This window comes from Gallus gallus, chromosome Z (genome assembly GCF_016699485.2).
Source record: "Gallus gallus isolate bGalGal1 chromosome Z, bGalGal1.mat.broiler.GRCg7b, whole genome shotgun sequence".
Classification (NCBI taxonomy): domain Eukaryota; kingdom Metazoa; phylum Chordata; class Aves; order Galliformes; family Phasianidae; genus Gallus; species Gallus gallus.
This window is the reverse complement of record NC_052572.1, coordinates 37,281,709-37,299,491: the sequence shown is the minus strand read 5'-3', so window position 1 is coordinate 37,299,491 and position 17,783 is coordinate 37,281,709. Positions and strand designations below refer to the sequence as shown.

Genomic DNA, 17,783 nt, shown 5'->3' with positions numbered 1-17,783 from the left:
TTTTTTTCCCCCCATTACAAACAGAAGTATACACTAAACATCAACGGCTGGTCAAAAGGCTTTATCTATTACAATCAGTTTCCATAAAAACTGAAGAGTACAATACACTTATAGGAAGCAAGTACATAATTTGCTCTTTGATGTTTTTCCTCTTTAAAAAAAATCATTACAAAGTCTTATGCTTAAACAGAGACATAGAAAAAATCTGTGTATTTGCTGTCCCCAGTTATATACAGCAAAAATTACAGAGACAGCATACATAGTATTAGACCTTCCACAAGCATATATTAAAAGTAATTACATTTGAAAAAATATTTTATTTGTCTTCTACATTTCTACAATACGTACTCAGGTTTCTTTCTTCTTGTTTTGTTTGTTTAGTTTTTAAGCAACTTTCTTTAGTGTTAATCAGATGAGGCAGACAGTGCAGTTGTGAAATAAGGGATTTTGTTGCTATTCTGATTCTTAATTTATTTATACCATCCATTCATTACAGCCGGAGTAATTAGTTTAACATGGGAATTATCTCACAGCGATTAGCATAAATCTGAAAATACCCCATGTGTTCGATTTAGCTGGGTGTTGATAACAGCGTACTCAGAGTTCTGTTGTGCTTTACTCGTGGTCACAAGTACAATCGCAGAGCCGCGCTGCAGCCTGCCAGAGGTCACACTGCAGTCGTGCAAGAGGCACAGACTGCCACGGCTAGTTTGTTCGTTTGCTAGGATCTCAGTGGCTTCGTAAGAATAAGTGCGTGAAAAAATCCCTGTCTACTGCACGAGAATGTGTTGTCCACACTTGATAAGGTAACGTATTGTTATAATTTCTGATTAACGACAAAACATTTTTTTTTTTTTTGCCTGAATCTGACACTGAAGTGACACGTTATAAAAACACAACTGTAGTGCATCTGAATCTGAATCCCCATAGAAGCTGACAGCCTAATGTAGTAACTCTGACTTATTAAGCTGTGTCTAATCAAGACAAGTATAAGTGCTTTTTTTTTTATTATTTTTATTTTTATTTTTTTAATTTTATTTTAAATAAGCTGGTTTTATCTGCAACAGTCTTCACGGTAAAGCCTGTTCTGTGGTTGCCCATTTGGCCCCACTTGTTTTTCCATGCAATCAGTTTTTCACTGGTCAAATAATAAGGGACCAACACGATCATAGTACTGAAAACTAGGAGACAATTCTTTCATTCTGTCCAGACAGAGTTTTATATAGAAAACATTTTACTGTTGCCAATGTATCGCCATAAACAAGGGCCTCAGCCTACTCTTGGAGCACATGCTTTTTTCCCAACAGCGGTATCTTTGATCCCAAATTAGCAGCTCCATCCAGTGTGCCCAACAAATATACAAAACCACTGTGATATCTACATTAGATGAAGTTTTTTTTTTTCTTTATGTTATTCTACAGAAGACCACGTGCAAAGCAAACATTTTCTGCATGTACAGTTACAAAGAAACACATAATTTATTTATTGCTGCTATATCCAATGATGTTTTCTTTCTCTCCCTACGTGCTGTGCTTGAATTGTGAGGATGAAGAAAATATGCAAATGTAGTACATTATGTTTCCGAACTCCTTGTGAGCAGTATTACCCTCACTGACTGCAGTAACACCCAGGAAATATCCCTCCTTTTCCAGTGTGTTTTGTGCATTGCCTTATTCCATCAGGACACACAAAAAGGATTTTTTTAGAGGATGCTGACACATCCACAATGCCACCAAACACTTTGGCTGCCTTTTTAAGTGAGCTACTGATCTGTGAGTTACCACTGGAGAAATTTTAGGTCTCTTGTTTTTCCCAGTGGCTTTTGTCTGCAGTTTAGGCTGCATAAACAAGTGGCTTTTTCAGTTGAGTTGTCTGCTGCAAACCTTTTCTGGGATGGCACATTTCTGGGGTGTTGGGCTTACTGCCATAGAGTCAGTCTAACTTGCAAGGACAACACATGCAGAGACAACAAAGCTAAATGAGGAGATGGAGGCTGGGAGGAAGAGAAGGAAGGAGCCTGCTTCCTGTCTCCTGGGTGCAGCCTTGCTTTTAGACTGCACGTGAACTTCATCTTTGGGAAAAAAGCATAGATGAGTCACATTAACACCCAGGGCCTCATTCATAAAGAAGTACAATTAAAAGGAGAAGGACAGGTAAGGCTCTCTGGGCAAAAAGAAATAAGGTTTCCAATGGGTAGTTATCCTACTAGCAAGAACTTCAGTCATTTAGTTATCGTTTCCAGCAACCTGAAAATTAAACTGAAATCACAATGAACCAGTTGGTAAAGAACACTATTACGAAAGCCTCTGTGCTTAGGGATATTGGCCTCTCCTTTCCACCTTTTGATGAGGTTATCTGCTCATCTACATCTCGGGAATTCAGAAGATGGAAATAATCAAAACTTACACAAAATCACCATGAGAATAGTGGCAACGACTACAATGAGAAGTGTGGAAAACATACTGGTTGGAGACTCAGCGAGAACTGCAAATTATGGTGATGTGCCATTGTGATGCTAGGCCTATTGAAAACACTTAATGTAAAACTAGTGATAAGCAGAAGTACATTTCACGTTTCCTATTAGTAGGAAATGTGAGTCTTTTTCACTAGTGCTGTTTAAAAATGGGTCATGTTTGCTGGAGATGAGAAAAGGACTGGTGAGACCATGGAGAAACATTGCTACAGAGGCCTGGGTATAGCTGTGGTTTCATGTTTCCCTGAGAGAAAAGGGCAGCTCATAGCCACTTCATTTTATACTGCTTGCTCTTTATAGGCATTTCTCCATGTAGTAGCTCAACAACCCTGTTGCTGTCCCTGCTGACGTAACCTTTTATTCCACGTCTTAGCTTTTCCTCTTACATGCCTGCAGCAATTCTGAATAGGATCTCCCATTAGCAGTACCAAAACTCAGTACATTTAAACTGCACTTTCTCTTGTCGATTGTCTGAATTCAGTAACTTATACAGAGCTTGCTTACATTTTGTTTCGAAAAGGACATGTCATAAACTGACTGGTTTACCTACTGACTGGAGGTTACTTTGAAACAACAGGTGAGGTGAGTCCTGCAACAAGCTGAGGAAATTCTGTCAGCGAATTCAGTTTATACCAGTGCTACTTCTAATCACTGGCGGGAAAGCCTTGTCTGGGTCATGTTCACTGGGCAGCTCAACCAGTGCCCTTCAAAGCCTCTAGCATTCTCTTCCTTATTATCACCATTATATTTATATAGCTATTTTTAATAATGAAACATCCCTGAGTGGCATACAGTGCAATATCTGCATCGAGCAGTGATTGTCATATACAAAGTGTGAAACATAAAAAAGAAAGAAGAGGACTGAGTCTCCAACACACTGTTTCTAATGGATGTCAGAGATAGGTAGGAGTTAGTCTCCAGAGCAGAGGCAGAAAGTGCTGGGATAGGATGGTAGATGTAGGTAGTCTATTACTGCCAGGAGAAGAAAGCCATTCCCAGGTTTCCATTTCACATGTACTCAAAAATAAAACCTGTGCTGTTTTTTAATTTGATATGGTTGCCCAAGTTCTATATTCCTGGGATGTCTAATGGAGACAATGGCTCTGAAAGAAGGAACCACCTTCCAGGTTGGACCTTGGTTCTTCTGGAAATGGCACAGTCAATGAGAAGTCAGAAGGAAGGAAGACGTGGGCAGCTTGGGTGTGACTGATCTGTGCTTTGTAGCACAGCTTTACAGGAGGTGAGAAAGACAGTGCAGAAAGAAGCCATCAGCTGTGTAACTCTAGTTAAGCTGCCCGACTGCCTTGCAGACCGCTGCGGCCTTAGTGGGCTGCCACAGTCCAGTGGTGAAAGGCTACGGGGCTGGTGAATAGTAGTAGTTTTGCTCCCTCCTTGTGCAGTAGTTGCTAGGTCAGAAATCCCAGAAACACTAACCCAAGGGGAAATGAACACCTGTGCAAGTTGTGACCATGAAAGAAACAAAGAAAGTCACACAGTCAAGATTATCTTCATGGACAAGCCCATGTCCATTAAGATGCTCCACCAGAGCATCTTAACCTCGCACAGGTGTTGAAACAGTGATGGTGCTCAGGGCACAGCAGAGAACAAACTGTTCCCTGGGAAATGAAGCTGAAGTGAACAAGAGGAAGCATGAACTGAAAGTATTAAAAAGTACAAGTGATGACATCTCACTTCAGGAGCACCTGGCAACATCAAGGGCCTCTGACTTCACAAGGGGTTGAGCACCTTCTGTGCAGCAGTGAAATGTTTCCATTTCTAGTGGCCTGTTAGAGCTATGCGAGCCTGACAACATGCAGAATCAATTCCTAAATGCTGCCCGTCACAGATCAGTCTTAAAATATACATTGTTTTTGGAAACCACTTGGTTCTTAAAATATACATTGTTTTTGGAAACCACTTGGTTCAACTGAATGCTTTCTATTATCCTGTTTTTTGTTTGTTTGGTTGGTTGGTTTTGCTTGTTTGTTTGTCTTTTTTTCCCAAGGAATTACTAAAGAAATCTTTCCATTAGAAGAAAATATGACTCTTGGAATTAATTCTTTATACAAAGAGCTGGCAAGAGTGACAGTTAGACCAAAATTAAGTCCCTGTGGCAGTGTAACAAACAGTTTGCATCTGCCTGCTTGATGCCAAGGATAATTTAGATCAATGTGGTCCAATTATCTGAAAGCAATGCTAGAAGATTTAATATATGTTTTAAATATTCTTTTGTTGAATATCTGGGGTTAATCAGTCATTAAAAAGTGTGTCCCATTTGAACAAATTGTCACTAAAAAAATCAACAAATATAGCCAGTTACCAAAGAGCAGATGTGACAAGTCCTAGTTCTAGAGGTTTAATTGAAGGGCTTCAGATACTACTGTAGATGAAAGCCAAGAAATAAAGCAATGTAGTAATATCGTCTGAAATGCATTTTGTGATTGGCTATGCAGTTACTTAATTGAACTTGTACTATTTCACTGTTTAAAGCCTAAGGATAACATGAATGTATAAAATCCGATACTGAGAATTTAAAGTGTCATATACAAATGACTGTATTAACAATGACAACAAAAATCCAGCCTGTAGCATGCTATTGCTATTTCTTGTTCTATGTACAATGAACAAAGGACAGAAGTAGTAATTTACCTACGTGGCCAGACTGAAATCACAGAAAATTAAATTAGTTTTATCAGCACTGGTTAGCACCAGTAAATACTGTATGAGAATTAATTTTTGCTATGAAAATGAATGAGTTTCCTTCTGAAATTCTGTAAAAATAAATTAAAAAAATGAACAAACTATTGTTAATATTATTTGAAGATAATAATTTGCTTGGCAACATTTGTAATTGTACAGCCTTGAAGATTTTGCGTACCATTGCTAGTGGTTTTAGGACAAAAGAAAAGAATCCAGTTTTAATCTCAGACTGGATGCTGATGGTTCTGTGGCCTCTGGCAAGTCATTTAACTTCTTTGCCTTCATTTCTTTATCTTTTAAAAAAGGGAATAGTCCTTACTGATTGAAGAGATCATGAAGGTGCAGTGATTTAAGAACAGTGCTTTAAGGATGAAACTCCCTATGAATGATGGTTAAATAATATGTCTTTGTGACAGGTGATCTTCATTTTGTCATCTTGCCTAAGACATAAATCATAATACCAGCTAAAGATTGATTGACTTATTTGAAAACAATAAAACGTTTTCAATATGTAATACATAAATATGGATTGTTTATAAGCATAACAGACTTCTTTTTTTATCAACCCTAATGACAGTATTACTTATCACACTCTATCTTCTGTGCATTGGCAAGTATGTTACTTTTAATGTACTGAAAATAATGGATTATTATTATAATGGATTCCAAATGAGCATATGTGTAATATATATGTATGTAAATATGTTCTCATATTGAAAAAGACAAGGAAAACATGAATCCTTTGCAGTTAAAATTGAGCTCTTACAGGATTCAGTTTGACTTGATTTTTTTTTTCCCAAAAAAACAGATTGACCTTGCATAAATACTGGTTAATTATTATTATTTTTTTAATATTAAAAGTAGGCAGAGCATGGAGTCGTGTTCAGGGATTTGTCATGTAAAACAGGCTGCAAACAGATAAAATCATATTACAAAGATGCCAATCTTAGGGCGTAAGTGGCATAAAGAAGCATTAAAAGCAATGTTTTACTACATTAACTGAAGACATTTTAATATAATCATTGGAGTATGTGATAGGAATTTGGTGCAAAAAGAGTATTTAGAGATTGATTTATTCTAGGACTAAGAAATTCGGAAGATTGCATCATTTTTACAACAAATCTCTGAGCAAAATTAACTTGGCTGTGCAGTTTTTTATCTGTTTTCCACTCAGAATAGATTAACAGAGAAACATTTATTATCTAAGGGTTTGTAGCTGCTCTTGCAGCAAGTCTAGGATTGCTAAAACAGAACAGATAGCTATGGAGTCATGAGGTGTGTGTGTAAACTTAGAAAGTGATTGGTGGTGGAAGAGGGGAAACTTTACCCAGTGCTTGGAATAGGGTGTGAATTACCTGTTGATGCAGAAAAAGGAACAGAGGACTGAGATGGGATCTACGTGGCCTTCTGGAAAAAACAGAGGTATGAAGCTATTGCTGACAAAATGTCTGCAACCACTCTGGGGCCCAGCCGTGTCCCCATGGGTTCCCAGTGACACAGCTCTGCCCTATGGCCTGGCTGTGGGGCCTTCAACTCCTACACACCAGCTCTCAGTTCAGATTGCCTTCTACGAGTTTTGAAATAAGGAAATGCATTTGCTCATGACCCGGTCTCTGTTTCATTCCTTTTCTACTTATTTCTGCCTCCTCCTTTTTCTGTTCATCTCCTTCCACTGGCATTCCCTAAGGACACTTTTCTGGAAAAGCTCCCAAGAGATAGATATGATAGATAAGGACAGAGACATGGCAAGAAATGAATCCCTGCTCTTCCACAGGAAAATGTTTATGGTTTTTTTTTTTCTTTCTTTTTTTCTTAATCTCTGGCAGAATCCAAATACATTAATCATGACTGCAATTAAATTTAATTAATCTACAAGATTGTGTCTGTGGCAATCTTCCACTTTGATCTGTACTCACCTTTGGTTTTGCAAACAAATGCACATAAAATCAATTTAGAGATGGCCACAAAGAAAGCCCCAGTCCTTTGCTTGCCTCCTGAAGTGAGCATCAAATCAACCCTATTATGTATATATATAAGTGTATTTAATACATATGTATATATGTGGAATGGAAACCATCAGTCTTGTTTAGGCGATAGCTTTAGTGTTATGTTCATCTTCATAACCATGGCTATTGTTCACTTTGACTTTCCTCCTCCCTCCCTTTCTCTGCTGCTACTTTTCAGAGCTACATTTTAGGCTTCCTAAGGTTTTCACTGAGTTCACTATATTTCTTTCAAAACAAAAACAAAAACAAAAACAAACAAACAAACAAAACCCAACAAAATACCAAAAACTAAGCCAAGTCTTGCAACTATTTTTCAAGTAAGCATACAGTAAAGTAAAATCTTTTGTGTAATCAGAGAATTGGGTGGGACGATCTATGTTTCTATTCTGTGTTTCAGATACTTCACTGACACAGGTCCTAAAATGTTCACTCTTACATATGCTGTACCCCTGTAGCAGGGAGAAAATTGACAAAAAGCTTTTCCTCTCTCCACTGAAATCATCCAGACAAGGCTTTTGCACCAGTGGTATATTCCTGATGTTTCATTTACAGGCTGCACATATGCACTACATTACACATTTCAGGAGTGATCCTGTCATTACACATTGGCTGTTGATGATTTAACTCTGACTGGCAAAGCAAATTGTGATTGCCCAAAGTGAATCTAATATATTACTTGGAGAGCAAGAAATGCATGACAGCCTGGCTGAGCATCATTTAAAAGTAGGCATGGGATTTTTAAGCTACAGCATGTATGCATATAATACATACATATATATATATATAAGTATGCACAACATATACATATATATATATGTATTTCATACATGCACAGTAATTTTCAAGACAGCTACAAATTTCCACATGCATTAAACTATCTAAAAACATAGAAATAGGCAAGACTAATAAGTGGAATTTTCTTAAATTATATTTGAACAATAAACAGCAAGAGTAATACTGCAAAGTACTGCTCTATTCTCATTTATATCTACAATAAAATTCTATGAACAGTTGTCTCCCAAAACATATCCCAATAAAATAAAATTAAAAAAAAAGGTAACACCCAGTGTCCTATATTTGTATATTCATTGTCAGTTCAAAAAGAAAAAAGAAGAAAAAAAAAAGGTAAACAAAGAAAAGAGAAAAAAGACATCCCCACTCAGAATTGCATATTTACATTCTTCAAACTGTAGCGGTGAAAAATAATTCTATTAAGTGCAGAACATTCCTAGTGTTGCAGTAGTGACATTTTTAATAAGTTCATTATGAAAACATTTCTTTTTGTCTTAACAGTGATGCATTCCATGACTACGTGAAAATTTCATTATCCCCTTCACTTGCAGCCAGTGGTTGAGTCTGGATTGAAAAGCTCCTTGTATAATGGAGGAAATAGTGTGTTCACTATATCTGGGTGAGACTGTTTAAATACCTGTAGTTTCTCTCCGTGCAAGTTGCAAAGTGCAGTAATGGTTGGTATCTTGGCTATTAACTGTGAGATATAAAAGAAGAGGGAGAAAACAAATTTAGTATAAGTTACTGATTCCAGAATTAATTAAAGTGGCATCTTGTTGGAAAACTTCAATACCCCAAACTCCATTAAAACTATCCATGTTGACATTGGATAAGTCCACTGTTCTTACTGTCATGGACTGAAAACCATTCTACTGGAAATTTTAGCCAAGTGCCAAAATCACATTTAACAAGGAACTGCCTCTAGGGGCTGTGATTAAAGTAGTCTGATTCTTGCTAAGGTACCAAATAAAATGATTAATGGATTGAAGAAAATGTGATTTAAGAGGAAAGAAGAGTGAGGAGAAGAGTACAACAATGCTTACTTCTATACAATGGGAGCAAGTAGTATGATGCTTTCAATTTACGTTAATGTAGTAGTGGAGAAGTGTCTAGGAAAAGATACATGTCTGAGGAAGGCTTAGCTCTTTTTTAACAATTTACCTTCGTCAAAGTCTCATCATCGAGGTGGTTCTTCTGGATCACATGTTGAAGTGCAAAGTAAATCTTTTCCTGAAGCTTCTGGACCTTCCTCGGCTCTATTAACCAGGCTCGATCTAAGAAAAAGGATGGCAAGAGCTAAGGACAGGTGTGGGGTATGCTCATAGATGAACTTGGTGTCCCATGCTAGCAAGTGTTTACAGCAAATGTAATACCCGTGAGGGAGGGAATCATAATTAAAAGATGGTTTCAGAAGCAAAGAATCTTAATCCAGTGAAGGATCACTTGAGAGTTTAACTAAGACACATTAAGCATACAACAACAAAATATTTGCTCTGTATTTCTGTTTAAATCACTATGTTAGAGAAAGCTGGGAGTAGAAATGAAACAAGGTCCAAATCATTATATTTTGCTGGTACATTCACTGCTCTAACTTCATATTGCCTAAGTAAAAAGCATATCATGTCATTTTAGCGTCTTAATACATAAATGATGAGCATATTGATCAAAACAGTCATTTAATTGAAAACAACAGAATATAATTATTGAAAAATTAAAACAAAATATATCTCATTATTTACTAGGCTCACATTTTGAGACCATGTATTATATTCTTTATAAAAAGAAATGGCTTCCTTCAAAAGAATTTCTTTAATAATTCAAAAGAATTATGAGCTGTTGCAATGTCTTGAAGTGCAAATTTCTTGTTATTTAAAAATGTTCTCTTTTTAAACAACACAAAGGAGAAGATAATCTGGGAGAATTAACAATTACAGATACAGTTGTTTGGACTCATACTGAACTCAAACCCCAAGCGTAGGAGGTCTTTCGTAAGATATATATTCTCTCAAGTCATAGCTTCTGGAAACAACCATACATGAAGCATAGTAGCAGACCCCAAGACAATCTCCAAAACATAATAGTGTTTATAGCACTGCCAAACTGTCTGTGTTCCCATTTCGCAAACTTATTTGCCTCTCTCTCACAGTCTGATTCTCGGACATAGATTCTAGCTTTGCAAAGGGAAATATGAAATTATGTTTTGCCGCAAGGCTTGAATCTTAATCTACACATTGAAAGGTGTGGGAAAATCCCTTTCATTTCCAGTGCTCTTTTCCCTACCTCCCCAAGTTACTAAAATTATCCATAGAAATAATATAAGTTGAGAGACTGAAGAGTATTTCAGCACAAAATCATGATTCTGTCATTTGTCTGACTGTCTGCAGAGATGTCTCTATGGAAAATGTCTTTCACCGAATTCTCTGAAAAGAGATAAACCCAAGCCTCTAAAGACTCAGCAGGTAATCAGACAAAGAAAACAATATTTTTGCATAGCTTAAAGAATCATGATCTTGGAAGGTAAACCAGCAGATCCTATACTGTCAGTGGCCACAGAAGCAGAATTAGCTGAAAGCACACACAGTATTGACACAAATAAGCTCACAATAATATTTAGGCTTCAGAGGCTAAGTGTCAAATTTTATGTTCTTGAAAAAACATGCCTTTCAGTAGTATTAAATCAACACTTAATAGGTGGCAGGCTGAAGCTAGAAAGATTTATCACAGAGAGAAATCCATAAAGATTTATCTTTCTGCCACAAAGATGAGCTTAAAAATAGACTGAGGCTGCGGGGGCACAGGTTTCATCACTTGCCTGTCATGGTGTATGCTGTATATAATGCAAGAGTTCTTAAAATCACTGCGTGGGCTAGGTGAAGCTTTTACTATGAATATTAAATCTGTCTCCCAAAATGTAGTTGCTACCACTTGATCACCATCTGCAAATTTGTTTGGACTTTCCACATACCTCTAATTATATTCACAAAAGTGCAGGAAAAAGTCAATAGAACAGTGGCTACCCATACAGGATTGAAAACTGGTTCAGTTCTACAATTTTCCTTTGGGTTTTGACTCTTCCATCTTTGAAGAGTGCACTAGTCACTAGACAAGAAAACAGTGTAGAAAAGGGTGAAAGATATAAGGAAAAGTGTTCAGCAAGATTTTCAGAAAAGATACTGGCAAGGTTTATGTCTTACCACCCATTTCCAACATCTATGCAACTGAAGAGTTATTCTACATCATTAACCTCAGAATCAGAAATCAAGTGAAAGAATCACCTCCGATCACCTTAAAGTACAAAATCTGGATTTGTGCTCGTCAGATGGAAAATGGCCCTCAAGCTTTGTTTCAGAACCTAAACTACTGTGTTAACAGATGTTCTTAGGTCACCCCACTCCTTCTGATATTGCTCTGTTCCCTGTAAATGCTGAGATTAAGAGCACAATAATCACCTTTCAGTGCAGAGGCTTCTGTAGAAGAAAAACATGAATATGAGTGCTTCCCAAAGGGAGGAGCTATGTCTCTAAATTAGTGCGTGGAAGAACAGATGCAGTTTATTCTCAGAACCAGTGCTTCCTTTTTTCACTTTTATGTATGTTCACAAGATGAAACACTTTACTGTGAGGAAAACAGAACCTCTAGTGCAGAGGGAAATTGATTATTTCTCTATCACTTTTTATTATTTTTGAAGGGAAATAAATGATAACTTTCAATGTCATTACAGTTTGCACTGCCTTCCCTTGCCATTCACAGACTTAGTCCAGCTGAGATGGGGTTTATTTGAGCAACACAAGCTGACAGTCTTCTAATGGAAGAGAGGTTGTCTTCTCTCAAGGTTATGATGCTTCAGTCCATCCTGTCTTATTGCTTCTTCCATGTCTAAAGATACTCTTGCTTGCAGACTACAGGAGGAAGCAGTCAGCATACATCAAACACTTCCACATTTGTTTTTTCATTAAGGGAATAAGAAATATTCAATGCGTCCTCTTGCTAGCAAGTAGGAAAAAAACAACTTGGACATGAAATGGGAAACTGTGGGTCATTGAAGTATTTCCTCTAGTATCACCAGCTTTAACTTTCAAGCTAGATAATGGTGAAAAAACTTGGAATTACTTCTGTGTATCTTAGCAGAGGTTGCTATTCAAGAGACACCCAACTCTATAGTGCTGCATCATGGCTGATGCATATCATGTCTGAAATGTATTGCTAAAGTTAGTGGAGAAGGTTTTACAACACATGCTTGCAATACAGCTGGCTCAAAGCCAGCGCTGAATTGCTAGCTTTTTCAAGCACTTAGTACAGCTGCGGATGTGTGAGAGATTTTGTTGCTTTGCTGAAAGAGATATGAAGAAAACTCAGAACTTTAATTTCCATCAAATGTCTACCTGTAGCTAAGAGCACTTCATAAATGACTTGATCAAAAATCCATTAAAGCAATCCATTAAAATCAGTAGGAAACTTTTCATTACTTAAATAGGATCTGTCCTGGTCTGAGGTATAGGACACTCAGAGATGATGGAATATTTCTGTGACCAGATTTTGTTAAATTGGGCTATAATTTTTTATTGCCTAGATTATGTGGGTGACAGAAATATGACTTCTTTTTAGTTTGGCTATAAATCACGTATCTGAATATTTTTCTTTCTCCCTACAGATGAGATGCCTTCATCTGAAATAAAGTGCATATTAGCCAGCAGTGAAAACATTTTACTGCTTCTGTCTACTCAGGAAACACCTAGATGTTAAGAAAAGAAAAACATAAATCTTGCTTGTAAGGTTTCTATCATTCCCTTCATTTTCTCTTGCGTGGTTCTTAGCATGTTGCTCAAGAACTTTGCAGTCTAGATTGCCTCAGAACTCCCATATTGTCTTTAGCTTTGCATGGAGTCAGTCTGTTGATGGGTCACTAAAGTCAAACAGGTGCAGATGCTGTACATCTCCATCATGGTTTGGTCTTTTCTGTGGAGAAAAGAGCTGGTTGAGAGGGACCTGTCAGGGTACTGTGAGTCCCTTGTCTCAGGAGAAATCAGGGCCCCTGGGTTTCACAGGCAATTTTCACTTCTATGCAGAAATTGGTCACGGCTGAGGAACATATGTAGCAACAGAAGCACTCTGGAGGGTCCTCTCTGGAGCAACCAGATCTTGTGCTATATGTAGGCACTGGCTTGATCATTTCAAGTCCAAGTAAGTGACCACAAGAACAGCTCAGGGGGAAATTAGGAGTAGAGTTCTTTCTGGAGGTGTCATTAATGATGAGAACAAACATGTTGACACCATCTGTGCTAGTCTAATTCTGCCTAATGTAATCTCCTCCACAGATGTACAAGAGGGCAAAGTGACCTAGAGGAAGTCTTTAGCGGAACAGACTGGAAAAATAATTAATGGTGGGATTTTTTGTAAAGACCTTTCAAAAGGTTACTCTTAGTGGGAGCTGGAGGCCTACTATGTTTAAAGGCATGTTTAAAATCCCACACTAAACTCTAAGGTTGCTTATGTGGAGCTGTGGTATGCGAATACTTGAAGAAGAGCATTTTGCCCCTGGAATTACTATGTCTTAAATGGAGTTAAATTCAGACAGAACTTCGTGAAGATTTTTACTGCTTATGTTCTTACTGACATAGAAGAACCCATTCATAGCTGAAGATTCCCTAACCTGCTCGGGGCTGTGAGGTTTGAGTTCACTGAGGATCCAAGCTGGAACGTGCATCACCTTGGGCAACATATTTCTTTGTGTTTTGAAGCAGTGCCAGTAGGCACCGCTTGTCTGCATGACTTGCTCCATGCCTATTACCCTCATTCTCAGAACTTATTTCTCTCTCATTTTGCAGTCTGTCTTTCTCTGGCATAATGAAAGAGCTTACTGATGCTAAGGAGATGGTCCTTGACTGAAATATAACCAATCTTTGCCTGTAGGTTACATTCAGGTAGACAATTCAATTTTATTGTTATTATTTTTTAATATATAACTGGTATGTTACATATTTTGCATATCTGTAAATTTCTGTGATGGGGTCACCACATTTTGGATCTAGTTCCTGTGTGTGTAACTGCTGACATTCTACCAAAAAGAGCTGGAGGTGTGTTTGAGTAATGCAAGTATTCTTCCATTGCTTAACACACTTCTTAATACATAAGTAAATTGCTTATTCCAGCGTAAACCATTGTTTAAGTAGGTAGACTGGGACAATACCTGGTGATATCAGAACAGCAGATGAAAACAAGGCAATCTCCTCCTCAGTAAGCTGTAAGGAACATAAATTCTTTGCAAAGTCAAATGCTTCATTCACCAAATCATCGGAACCTACAGACCACAGAGGACAAAGACAAAATTAGAAATTTATTAGCTCTCTGACCTGGCTTGAAAAGTGGATAGTTTTGGACAGAAAAAAAAAAGAAAGAAAAAAAAGAAAAAGAAAAGAAAAAGAAAAAGAAAAAGAGAAGAGAAGAGAAGAGAAGAGAAGAGAAGAGAAGAGAAGAGAAGAGAAGAGAAGAGAAGAGAAGAGAAGAGAAGAGAAGAGAAGAGAAGAAAGGAAAGGAAAGGAAAGGAAAAAAAAAGAAAAGAAAAGAAAAGAAAAGAAAAGAAAAGAAAAGAAAAGAAAAGAAAAGAAAAGAAAAGAAAAGAAAAGAAAAGAAAAGAAAAGAAAAGAAAAGAAAAGAAAAGAAAAGAAAAGAAAAGAAAAGAAAAGAAAAGAAAAGAAAAGAAAAGAAAAGAAAAGAAGAGAAAAGAAAAGAAAGAGAACTAATGAGTAAATGTCTGTGTTTTTAAAACATGTGCCTTTTATCAGCTATTAAAATTCCACCTCTACAGATCAGCTATTTCATGTATCACTACATCACGCAATGGAACACAAAAATTATCAAGAATTATGGGCATGACTTGTACAAAAAGCACACAGAGATTTAAAAAGGGGTTCTTTTTTCCCGATGTGAAAAGAAATGTTATTTATAAACACATATTAAAGCTATGGAGGAAGAATAACCAGTCCTAATTAACTTTCACACATAAAATTTATTATTTAACAGTACAAATATTCTAGAAAACATTTGAAAAGGACCAAAATACATCCAATAATACACAAGAACACACATTTTATTCGTGCAAGGTAGTGTAATGTTTTTTCTTACTCAAGAAAAAAAATTATCTGTATAGTAGATTTTTGTAGTAAATTACTATCCTTGAATTTGGTTCTGCTTACATCATGCTAAATTTGCCAATAATGTACTGCTTCCATGGATTGCCAAAACACACCCATTTAGCCACTGACATTTCAGAAAGCACTTTATATCATGTTCAGAAATGAAGTAATTGTTTCAACACACAAATCTAAATGAGCTTAAAAATTTTAGGCTAAACAGCATAATTGCTAAGTCCCTTCATATATTTTGTCATAATTCATCATTTTAGTCCCCTCTTTGCTGGAATGAAATGGCTTTTTGCAGGACACAATTAGTGGGACTAATTTGATGTGTCAAGTATAAATGACCTGTGCTGATAAACCACTTAGCTTCCACCATAACCTGTGTTTTAATCAAAGCTTTAGATGGAAGAGTAAAAAATCTGATAAAATCCTCGCAGTGCTCTTTTTCTTTAGAGAAAAACACCTTCTATTACTGACAGCCACTGGAGCCACTTTTCCATTTTCATTTTAATGATTCGGAGGTTTTGGTTTCAATATTTACTGAGGGTTTTTAATGCACATCAGTGCTTTCAGAAGGATAAATCTGACATTATTTGGACCAACATTTATTGAAAGTATTGAAAAGAAAAAGACCAACATACCCAAGGCTTTGAACATCTGCATCCCTCCATACTTCCCTTCAAACAGAACAGTATTGTTGAGTGGGTTGAAGGCACGGCACATTCTCACCAAAACCACTTCCAAGCAGCCTACAGGAGAGAAAAAAGAGCAAAAGTACCACAAATTATTGCAGGCCCAGGCTTTCTGGAGCCAACAAGATGATCTCTCACTGAATAGGGGAAACAATACATCTCTTTGATTTAAATATAGTAAATGGGTAATTTCTTGTCCAGACAGACTAACTTTTCCTTAGGCTTATCTTCTTCAGTCCAGCAAATTGACACTGTGGACTTACTCTGAATTTAGACCTGGGCATATAATGTTAATTGAAATACTTTATCGTGCAAACTTTTGTTTCCCTTATTTTTCTTTCAGGTTGGGGAAGATCCGAAGGAATAAATTTTGTTGTTGTTGTTGATATTTTTTATTTTTAATTTTTTTTTTCTTTATTCTTCCTACAGAATTTTCTGTTTAGGGAAAATGAAGGAAAAAAAGAATTTTAAGCACCCTCTAACTAAATCTGAATTTCCTACAAAAGAAACTCTGAATTTGAGAATTCTTTTGCAGATACATTTTTGAATGAAAAGTCCAGATTTTCTAACTTCTTCTGCTGAGCATTAACTGCAAAACAGAAAACAGAACCAAAAATATTTATACATCCCGAAGTAAGACAGAGTTGTCCAATAGCACAGTCAAATACAATTATATTTTTTGTTTAAGGAGCAACTGTGTTGCTACTTTTGCCACTTGAAGGAAGTTATATGTGATGCATTGGCATTTGCAGAAGTTTTAAAGTTAGTAAAATAAAATTAAATAAGATAAACATTATCCTATGTCTCTCTGCCTGCATACTCCTGAGGTGTCCACATCCCTTGCCCTTTGCAGCTCTGCTGCCTCAATCCAGTCCCACTCTGAGCTACACACCTCTGTGTACAGAGCAAGGAACGAACCAGCTTTCAAATGGAATGAACAGTTCCCTCTTGAAACAGGAAGTACTTCTTATGCTTTAATGAGTCGCCTTACACTGCATCATACCTTTTACACATGGAGGGAGCGAGAAAATGATATGACAGGGTGAATGCAGTTAATTACCAGCAGTAGCTCTCTTGGTCATGCCATTTAGTCCTACTGAGTTTAGCGGAGTTATTGCATAGTCACAGTAAATCTTGTCATGCTTCCTATGGAGAACAGAAATTACCGCATCCCATGTCCGGGAAGGAAACCCTTTTCCACCTTGCCCTTAAGCACGCACGTGCACACCCAGGCACACACAGAGAGCATGGCCGGAGCACGCTGCTGTAATCCGCTCTCATTTAGTCCAAAACCAACTGGCGCCAGCATGGATTTTCCCTCCTGTGCACTGGCTGGAGGGTATCTCTGTAGTCTCATTAAAAAGATTAGAGATGACCACAGAAGCATTCACTAATGACAAGTGGGGATTTACAGGGTGGCAGATGACTGATTCGACCAGCTCAATTCACAGGGTCCTTCCACTATATGTCAGGTTGGGGACTGCAGTTGCTGCAATGACTCTCTGTGTGTATATTTAATAACCACAAGTGACTGTAGAGAGAAGGGGATCAGAAAACAGTAACATGATTAATGGGGAGAACTACAGAAGGGTTAATGCAGATAATGAAACAGACTGAAAAATAAAGTTCTGTCAAAACAAAAATGACCCAAAGAACGGGACAACTGAGCACAATTCTACTGTACAGCGAGCTAAACCAGACTAAAGCATTTGGTGTTTACCCACCTGACTTAAGGAGGAGAATTTGGTCATTCTGGCAGAGCTCCATGAAGCCTGTTATCCGCTTTGCAAACTCCACCACATACTGGATAGCATGAGTGATCTGAATGGCACACTGCTGCCAAAGAGCTTCTCTGGTCTTCCGGGAAAACACAGAGGGAAGAACAAAACAATAAGCAAGTGAGTTCATCCATGTGCTGAGAGCTTCAGGTGGCCTTGCAGGAAGGCACACTCCTCTGATTAACTCACCCCCTCATTCCCCCACC

The 17,783-nt window shown here is 37.4% G+C and overlaps 1 protein-coding gene across 1 annotated transcript in view; it reads right to left on the bottom strand.

Moving 5' to 3' along the window:
• Positions 1-4,338: 4,338 nt before the first annotated feature.
• Positions 4,339-17,783, bottom strand: part of RORB (RAR related orphan receptor B) — a 137,055-nt gene continuing 123,610 nt past the window's right edge. The window contains exons 6-10 of the mRNA NM_205093.2: positions 17,524-17,656; positions 15,749-15,856; positions 14,159-14,269; positions 9,133-9,245; positions 4,339-8,668 (exon numbers count right to left, since the gene is read on the bottom strand). Of these exons, the coding sequence (NP_990424.1) occupies positions 8,513-8,668; positions 9,133-9,245; positions 14,159-14,269; positions 15,749-15,856; positions 17,524-17,656 (621 nt within the window). The 3' untranslated portion in view covers positions 4,339-8,512. The remainder of the gene's footprint in view (positions 8,669-9,132; positions 9,246-14,158; positions 14,270-15,748; positions 15,857-17,523; positions 17,657-17,783) is intronic.